This window comes from Argiope bruennichi, chromosome 7 (assembly GCF_947563725.1).
Source record: "Argiope bruennichi chromosome 7, qqArgBrue1.1, whole genome shotgun sequence".
In the NCBI taxonomy this organism is placed as follows: Eukaryota; Metazoa; Arthropoda; class Arachnida; order Araneae; family Araneidae; genus Argiope; species Argiope bruennichi.
This window is the reverse complement of record NC_079157.1, coordinates 122,303,852-122,313,302: the sequence shown is the minus strand read 5'-3', so window position 1 is coordinate 122,313,302 and position 9,451 is coordinate 122,303,852. Positions and strand designations below refer to the sequence as shown.

Here is a 9,451-nt window from a genome sequence, read left to right as displayed (position 1 = left end):
TTTTAGGATTTTTTTTAAACAAGAAGTTTATGGTATTATGTATAAAATAAGTCTTTTTGTTACTAGATTTAGATGTAGTGAAATATAAAAAACATCTATATCTATTAAACAAAATTATTCATGACTATATAAAATGAAAAGATACAAGTTTCAAAAAAATTTAATGAACTATTTTTGGGCAATAAATTAATTGATGGCCATTATTAGTATTCTTAATATCAAAAATAAATAAATAAACAGTTCTCAATTTCAAGATGATTTAATGAACTAATAACTGATTTAATGAACAAAAAACATTCACATAATTTCATTAAAAAATCCATTTAAGCTTTATGAAATATGAAACTTAAAAGAAATGTTTAAAGAAATATAAGCATTTACAGAGTTTGACTAATACTTTTATGAAAACTACATTTAGCAAAAATTAAAAGGCCACAACAATATCTCAATGCATAATGAAATTTAAAATGAAGTATACTTCATTAATATTTCTTAACTGGAAATTTGCAAAAAAGTTTGAAATTTATGTGGTTTGAGAAAGATGAAAATGAAGAATATTTTTATCATAACTTGTGATTTAATTGTACTATAGAGAAAGTTCATAGTACAAAATACAACAACATTATTTATAATAAAGTACACATAATTCACATAAAAAAATTTTTTTGGTAGTTGCAAGTTTTATTATTTATCTATGTTAAAATAGAAAATAGGATTTTTCAAAACTCATCAAAACACACAGATTCACACTTGGAAAATGGCTATATCCACACTATATAATAAACATCTTTCTAACTAATTTTTTTAAAAAAATTAAAAAATATTTTTAAATGCAAACTAAAATAGCTGAATCAGAAACAATTAAAAAAAAAAAGTATTATCCACACATACACACACACACTATATTTTACGTAAAACAATTTTCACAAAACAATGCTTTGTTTCAGGGAGAGAAAGTCGCACGATAAATAGTATTTATAAATATGACTGGAACTTCACTATGTATTCTCAGAATACTTTTCACAAAAATACATATAGCGTAGCTAATTATAAAAAAAAAGAAAACATTTTTATCACAAACAGACTTAGTAATGCAACTAAACCTCCTGAATGTAAAAACCCAAATGAAATCCAAAATGCAAGTAATTTCAATGTAACTGTTTATTTATTTTTACATTTAAGGAAATAGTAAGATGCCAGGAAAGTTACATAATCAACAAAATTTTAATATTTCTTAATTATTAAAAAAATTTGCAGGATCAAATAAATTTTGTTGAAAGAGCATCAATATCTTTTGCCAATATCTAATAAAAGATTTATATATATATATATATATATATATATTTAGGTTCATTTCCTAAGCTGATTTGATTCAGCAGTTTATAGTGATATTAATCCCCATTTTAAACTAAAACAAATAAAATGGTTATTAAATTATTTATTGAAGTTTAACTAAAATTTAAAAAAATGAACAAGACAATTGTAACTTAAAAAATACAGAAATAAATACAACTTAAAAACAAACATCAACAAGCATTTGTTCATATAGTTTGCAAAAAAAATCTATACAAGAGAACAATAGATTCAGAGGTAGATATATTCATTCCATATAAATAAGTATGGCATTTTTCACAGGAGGTTTTGTTGCAAAATACCTTAAAATAAAAAAATCAGTACAGAAGTGCAAAGGCACCTCTGTGAATCAATGTAAAATATTTTTTCACACCTAACATATAAATATTGAATATAGACAATACAATAATTCATTTACAGATCTCTTGGAGGTTGCAGTTCATGAAGCAGATTTTTCATTTTTCAAGCTTCTAAGCAACATTACCACCCTTATCAGAGATGAAATAGTACCAAATAATCCAACATTCCTTTTGCTTAGTTTGCCAGCCCACAAAAAGCTTCCATAAGGCAAATAGTAAATGGCAAGTGCAAGATCTGCAGCATCTTTAAAACCCAGAAGAAGGTATTCTAGTTGCATTGCTACTATCTTCTCATGCAAACTACGGGAATAAGATTTAAAAAAAAATATCAAAAAGGTAGCTATTATAAAAGGGAATATGTTTAAATAAATAAAAATAACAAAAGAAAAGAATATTTACAAAAAATATCAGCTGCATACTAAATACAAAGTTGACTATTTCAAGGAAATCTATAGCTAGATAAGTATGAGAATTTGCAATGAACCCCCTCAATTTTTTGTCTTAATGCTTTTTGATAAAATGTGCATCTTTCAGGTCACAATTAAGAAATTAGGATACTATTTAGTCACTTCTACAGAAATTATTGCCAAGCTAAAATGCCGTTTAAAATATTAGAAAGGCAGCTATCAAAATGCAAAAACGTTTGCTAAGGACATCAACTGCACACAACCAAATATGAAACTTTCCTCAACATCATCATTTCAGGTTGCTGTACTCGGCCCAATTTTGCTGTTAAGAAGATAAGAAAAAAGTACAACATTTATACTAGATTTTATCATTACAAAGAAAAGTAGTTAATAACTTTTAAAAATTGTAAGGATTTCTTGATGGCTTATTCACAGAGATATTCTTTATTTTCACTGAGATTCAGAGATTGAATCTGGAGCCACCAGTTCTGGCATTTTGTAATTACATGATTTAGGCATTCTTTATTTTTTCCCCACAAGCCTTGTTACAATTGTCATTTTTAAATTATTTAATCAATTTAAAGAATTATTAAGTTCTTTATGTAATGAATTTCATTCATTTATTAGACCAAAAATATAAATGTCTAAAAATGTACAAAACAACAGCATTTCAATAGCAAATTAATTGAAAATGAATTTTTTAAAATTTATATGCAACTAAAGAATTTTCAAATACACATCACAAATAAACTAAGTAAAATGCAAAATTCATTTTTCTTATATTTAATATAATCTTTAACTAAAGAAGCTGTTTATTTATTCTTTGCAAGTAATTACAATTGTTTTGCTTTTCTAAATAAATAAACAGCAATTTAGCCAAAGCAAGAAGCCAAACAATTGGTAATTTCATTTATCCTTTTCTATCTAAATTACTTTGCTTACTAAAATTAAATATCAGATTTACAATAAATGCATGTTATTTTCAGTTTTTTAGCCATAAAAATGTTGTAGGAACAAAATTGTGATTATACTCTTATCCTAATTTTATACTGCTATGAAATTTATTAAAAACAAAAAATGTAGCAAGAATGGAATGAATAGGAAAGATTAATTTAAAAAGCAAAACATATAGAAATAAGATCGTGTTTATACTCTTATTCTAATTTCATACTGTTATAAAATTTATTAAAAACAAAAATGTAGACAGAATGGAAAGATTAATTTAAAAAGCAATTCTCATAGAGAAATTTCGATTTTTTCATCATTTATTATTCACAACATCTCCATAATAAAATAGTAATAACTGAAATAACAAAGTTTGCTGTTTAATAAAAGTTCCTAAAAATTCTACAGTTATTATTTTTTTTACATTGTTTTAATAACATTACCTTTTGAAGCACACTAAGATTTTTGAGAATGGATCTAATAATATTAAACCAACAGTAGTTAAATGAATATAGCACCGTTTGAAATGTGAGGTCCCGAGACCTAATAAGCAAAAGTGTTTCATTAAATAAAAAAAAGCTAACAAATACATAAAATCTTTCTGATCTACACATGAAGCAGCCCCACTTTGGAATCCAGTAACTCCTAGATATACATTCGATGGACTGATCTTGCAAGACTGTATTGCATAAGGGACATTATCATCCACAACTTATCCATATTAACTGTAGGTTGTTTGATAATAAAAGATCCAATAAGTGCCAGATTCAAATACATGGCAGATATTTTACACAATCAATTTCAAAATCTCACTACATTTTGATAGAGACTCTCCTACCAGATGATTCTTTGAACTTGAATAATTTATTCAAGGAGCAATCTAAAATTGTTTAAGATATAATATTGGATTATGATTATAACTAATAAAAAGAAGCATGATGAGTAATAGAGACATCCGGGGCATAATGTGATTTTCAATTCTATCCCCCCCTCAGTAATTAATACTGCCGTAAAAAAGTGTTTATTGTGTGTGTGTGTTTGCCACATTATATTTGCCTATAACAAATTAACAAAAATGCAATAACATTCTGCCATCATGGTGTAAGCAGTGTTTATAACCGATCTCTTGCTTAACAATTGTAACATCATTGACAATTTACTTATAAATCCAATGTTATGAAGTAACATTCCTTCTCCATGGTGCTGGGAATATCTATAATCACATTTTTGCTCATCAGCTGTAACACCATTGTTTATTTACTTAAATATTACTTACTAACTTATTTATCTTTGAAAAAAAAATCATTACTTCTCTGGAAATTACGATCAATAATCTATGATTAAATTATAATATAGTTATATTTAAAGATATTTTATAATCTAATAATGAATTAAAATAATTTCAACTGAACTTACACAACATTCTTCAAACCTTTTGTCTGTCCTTGCAAAATGGCCATCATTATAAGTGATCTATAAAGGATGCAATGAAAAAAATGCTGTTAACTTCCAACCAATATAAAGTGATAATATTTGCAATTTATAAAACAAATAGAATGATTATATAATAATGATAAAACACTATTAAAATACAAAAATTTAATAAAATATATAAAGAGTTTAATAATTTCTTTATCTAAAAAAAAAAAAAAAAAAACTTTGTAATTTTTTCTAAAGTAAAAAAGATTACAATTGTCATAACTATCACAGAAAAAGTCCAAACAAACTAGTACTAAATGACAAACTAGTACAAATACAGTAAACTCTAAACTATTCATTCTTATTAAATATATATATATATATATATATATATATATATATATATATATATATATATATATATATATATATATTTCATAATAAAATGAGGAATAATTTACTTTGCCAAGAAGGTGTAAACAGACATGTAAAGCATGAATCCCCCACCCCCTGCTCCTTACTTCAAACTTCTCAAAAACAAATGTCATTTTAATTCTTTTACCAGTAAAAAATAATTCTACCTTTTACATTTATAATTTTAAAAGTATAAGTATTTACTTTAAAATAAATAAAACATGTTCAAGTTTCCTGCAATTACAATAGGTATTATTTATTTTAAGATGTGTAGAATGTTTCTATTTTTCAATCTGCTTTCTCTTTAATAAAATTCACAATACATAATGCATATTTATTAAATAAAATATGAATATAATTAGTAATATATAAAATAATAGCAGATATATAAAATAATAGCAATAAAATAGATGTTTTTTATGGTGAGACTGAGTTAGGATGAGAGCAATTTTAGAACTCTGATCTATCCATCAATTTTTGATGAGTCTATTCTTTAGGTATATTAGGTAATAGTTTAGATTCTATTGTATATAATTTTACAGCTTGTAATGAAATTATAATCTTTCATTACAAACTGGCCTATTTCATGACTTTTATCGCATGCATAAATTGTTCAGACTTTTATCTCATAACCTTTATAGCAGTAATGTCTTTTATCTCATAACAGATATCATTTTGTTTTTGTGGCAATTCCAGGGAGAAACACGATGAAAAATTTTGGAAAACAGAATTTTCACTTTGAAATGAAAATAAATATAATTTAAAGACACTTTTATGTTAGCATGATAAAAGTTTTTAAACATAAATATTGGTACTATATATGATTTTTCTACAGCAGCTAGATGACACTAAGTTATCTAGGTAAAAGTACACTTTTAAATTATATATCAATATAAAAAGTAATTACTGATGTTTGAAAGCTTTGATTAAAAAATGCATCTTTTATTAAAATGTGTACTACTTGTTTTTAATCCACACAAATTGGTATATAAGAAAATCATCTCTTAAGATTAACTTGACAGCTGGATTCAACTATTTTTAAACGACTTCAGCCAGAGAATTTTTTTTATTGACTAGCGCAGGTATAAATATTGTAATTTTTAAGAAAATCATTGTTAATAAATGGTTTTTACATTCTAAAAATAACTGCCTTAAAAACAATCCAAAGTTTTATTTATAAAAACAATATATCATATAAATTCATAAATGTGAAATAGTAAAAAAAACATATGTATTATTGAAAAATCATAAAAATATTTTTCAACCAAAATTTTTTTTTTTTTTTTTAAATATTACTGCTGAAGATATTCAAATTACCGTATCATATCTATATAGCATGATAAACCCCATATAATTGTTCCAGCTGTATAGAAGCTGCCACTGTTAACTTTCAGAAAATGATGATCTGCAGCTAATGCTATATGCTCAATAGGATAATAAATCTGATCCAGCATATTTTTCACAACACCTAACACACGCAAGAGACCAGTTTTCTCCTACGAAAAAGAATACATTTTGCATAAGCACTAAAGATTGAATGTAAGAAATTAGTACAATAGAATTTGGCTAAATTGAAATATAAAAGACTACAATAAAAATTTGAATAATTCAAAAATTTAAATTAAGAAAAATTGGATATAAAAATTAATACAGAAAATGAAAATATACTTTTAAATTGAAAATAGCAATCAAAATTTATTTTGAATTTTTGATTATTTTAATAAATAATGCAAAGTTAATACAAACACAATAGATAAATTTAATAATTAAAAAAGATCAAATCAGCAATAAAGTGAATTTGGATATAGTTTTGTAAATAACAATTATGATAAATAAGTACACAATTTTAATGAATAAACACAATAAAGAATTTTGAATGCAACTTTTTTGCAACAATTTTTAAAATAAACTGTAGAATTCAAAGCTAATGTAATCAAATTTTTCAGAAAAAATTAGAAAATTTAATTTTTTTTCAATTGAATCATTGTAAAAAAAATAAATAAAATAAATAAAGCAGACATGGTGGACACAAAATATGGAAGTATCTTATTAAGAAAAATAAATAAATAGATAATGGAATGAAATTACTTTTAACTTTGAATCACTAAAATACTAAAAGTTAAAATACTTTTCTTCCACACTTTTAAGCATGCAATTTATGTAGTATGGAATTTTCACAAAGAAACTATAAATATTACATAATGAAATGAAAAATTAAAACTGATAGTTGAAGGTAAATGATTGTTTCATATATTTTATTTGCAAATAAAAAAAATATATATAATAGCTTCAATGTTTTAGTTAAGAATCAACTGTACATTCAATTGTCATAAGATTTGCTTGAGTAGAAAATTTCAAGGAGTTTTGCATAAACTAGTAAAATACTTTAATTTCCAAGATGCTACAGAGATGATTGATATAAGGCAAGCCAATCTATATAAATATACCATTATTTTGAATGAACTAGAAATACAATGTATTTTTAACAAGAGAAGTAAAATTATAGTTTACTCAGATTGGTAGTATTTATCCAATACAGTTATATTAAGCGTTGTCCAAATTTACATTTAATATCTGGTAGGCTAAAATCGAATTTTTAGTTTTTTGTTAGATTTAATTGAATGATATATATTTAAAACAAAGTTGCACTTATTATTAATACTACAAAGTCTATCAAAAGTTTAATCAATAAGAAATATTGTGATAAAGAAAAACAGTTTTAAATCAAATAAAAAAATTAATACAAATAAGAATAATCAACATAATATGTATAAAAGGATAGTTAAAATCAACAAAAACTCAAATACTCACAAAATATTGTCATAAATTCAGTTAGAAAAAATTGCATTTTATATGCACATAAAACTGAAATATTTAATAAGAATTAAGATAATCTGCATGGAAAAAGGATTTTAAAATATGTTTATTCAAATCTGTTAGTCAATAATTCAACTGACTGATCTCAAATTTTACAAATAAATCCAAAATTTATGTTATTTAGCTTTACATATTATGGATTCCTTTCCATTGACTTTTGAGCTGACATGACAAAAGCAACTAATAACTACAGCTTCTTGAGTTTTATTTTAATTGATCTATGTAATAATTCCACAAACTTTTTTTTATTACTCAGCAATTATTCAGAACTTTAATTTTAAAAAAATTACATTAAATTCAGAATTTTAAAAATTTTATCACAGGAAAACATATTTTTTAACTTACAAAATAGAGGAATTCCATATTGTAAGAGATTCTATTAAACAAGTATTTTTTAATATAAAATTGTATTGCAATTTTACATATTAAATATTATAATTTCACATATTAAAAACATATTGAAACATTTTTCTCCACCTACCATTTAAAATTAGCCACTTTAGTATCTAGAACAGCACAATGTAAAATAAATGATAAAGTATTTGATTAGTAGTTCACAATATGCCATATATCATTTTTATTACTGTTTACAAATTATATGATGGGCAATCTACTACTAATGAGTAATATAAAACATAATATTTTTTTTATTAAGACGCATTATTTTCAAATTTCTTTCATGACATTTAAAGCAAAACTAATTTTAATCCTCTTTTCCCATTGAATATATTTTATATCAGTACATACACACACATATATATACATATAAGAAACCATTTAAACTCTCTCACAACATATGATTTATAATCAAAAAATGAAAGTACACACCTCAGATCCTAATCCGTAATTAATTGAGTAACGAAGCATTGGAAAGTCATCAAAGAGTCGCATTAGTAATCTGCAGTAGCTGAGTTCCCTGTTGATAAGTTTCAATTTTTGAGAGAGACTCCCTTTCGTATAAGTACTTAAATACAGCGACAAATAGCTAGCTGTACGAACAATGCTATCGCGACCATTATAGGAATCGAAAAGCTTAGCCAATTCTTCCATTTTTTCATTAAAAACATACAAACAAACTAGTAAATAGAATCTTCCTTTTAAAAATTTGCTTTCGACTGATCAGTGACAGTCATGAGTAGTTACGTTTTTTATTTTGTATTTTGATAGCGATACTGTCAAAAACAAGGTAAATTTAGAAATGTTTTCAGTCTTAACCATGAATAATAATAATAAAAATAAAAGACTAAAAAAATTTTTTTATTTCAGATTGGTTTAACAGAAAATGAAAAAAAAAAAAAAAGTAATTACTTTTCCTAAAAGTTTTCGTATGCAAATATCTAATATCTATACTTTTTTCTTTCCCTTCAATACATCTTACCTTCATCATTATCATCTTATCTTCAATTCAAGGTATTAAACCTAGGGATGACGAATATTGTAAGAACGATTTTATGTAACAATATTCAAAAGTCGCAACTACTGATCGATACACTTCAAAGAGAAATGTGATTCCAATCCATCATCTTACTGGTGATATTTCGATTACATGACCTGAATTACTAAAGAAAATAACAATCGATACGATCTGTCCTATGAAAGCTAAAGAAAAATTCAGTCTTGAGTAGGGAAAGTCCCGTTCCGAAGGTCCGTTGCCTTTATAGCTGTAGTCGTAAAATC

The 9,451-nt window shown here is 24.6% G+C and overlaps 1 protein-coding gene across 1 annotated transcript; it reads right to left on the bottom strand.

Moving 5' to 3' along the window:
• Positions 1-440: 440 nt before the first annotated feature.
• On the bottom strand, positions 441-8,913 carry LOC129975874 (peroxisomal membrane protein 11C-like). Its single transcript, XM_056089130.1, has 4 exons — positions 8,603-8,913; positions 6,215-6,393; positions 4,481-4,537; positions 441-2,012 (listed from the first exon to the last, which is right to left on the bottom strand). Exons 1-4 carry the CDS (start codon positions 8,822-8,824, stop codon positions 1,793-1,795), a joined length of 678 nt encoding a protein of 225 aa, XP_055945105.1. The 5' UTR covers positions 8,825-8,913; the 3' UTR covers positions 441-1,792.
• Positions 8,914-9,451: the final 538 nt, after the last annotated feature.

Excerpts from the sequence above, each read along its gene's own strand:
- LOC129975874 (XM_056089130.1), bottom strand. The coding sequence starts at position 8,824 with ATGGAAGAATTGGCTAAGCTTTTCGATTCCTATAATGGTCGCGATAGC. Across the intron at positions 4,538-6,214 it reads TGCTATATAGATATGATACG|ATCACTTATAATGATGGCCA; the intron begins GTAATTTGAATA and ends CATCCTTTATAG. Across the intron at positions 2,013-4,480 it reads AAAGGTTTGAAGAATGTTGT|TTTGCATGAGAAGATAGTAG; the intron begins GTAAGTTCAGTT and ends TTATTCCCGTAG.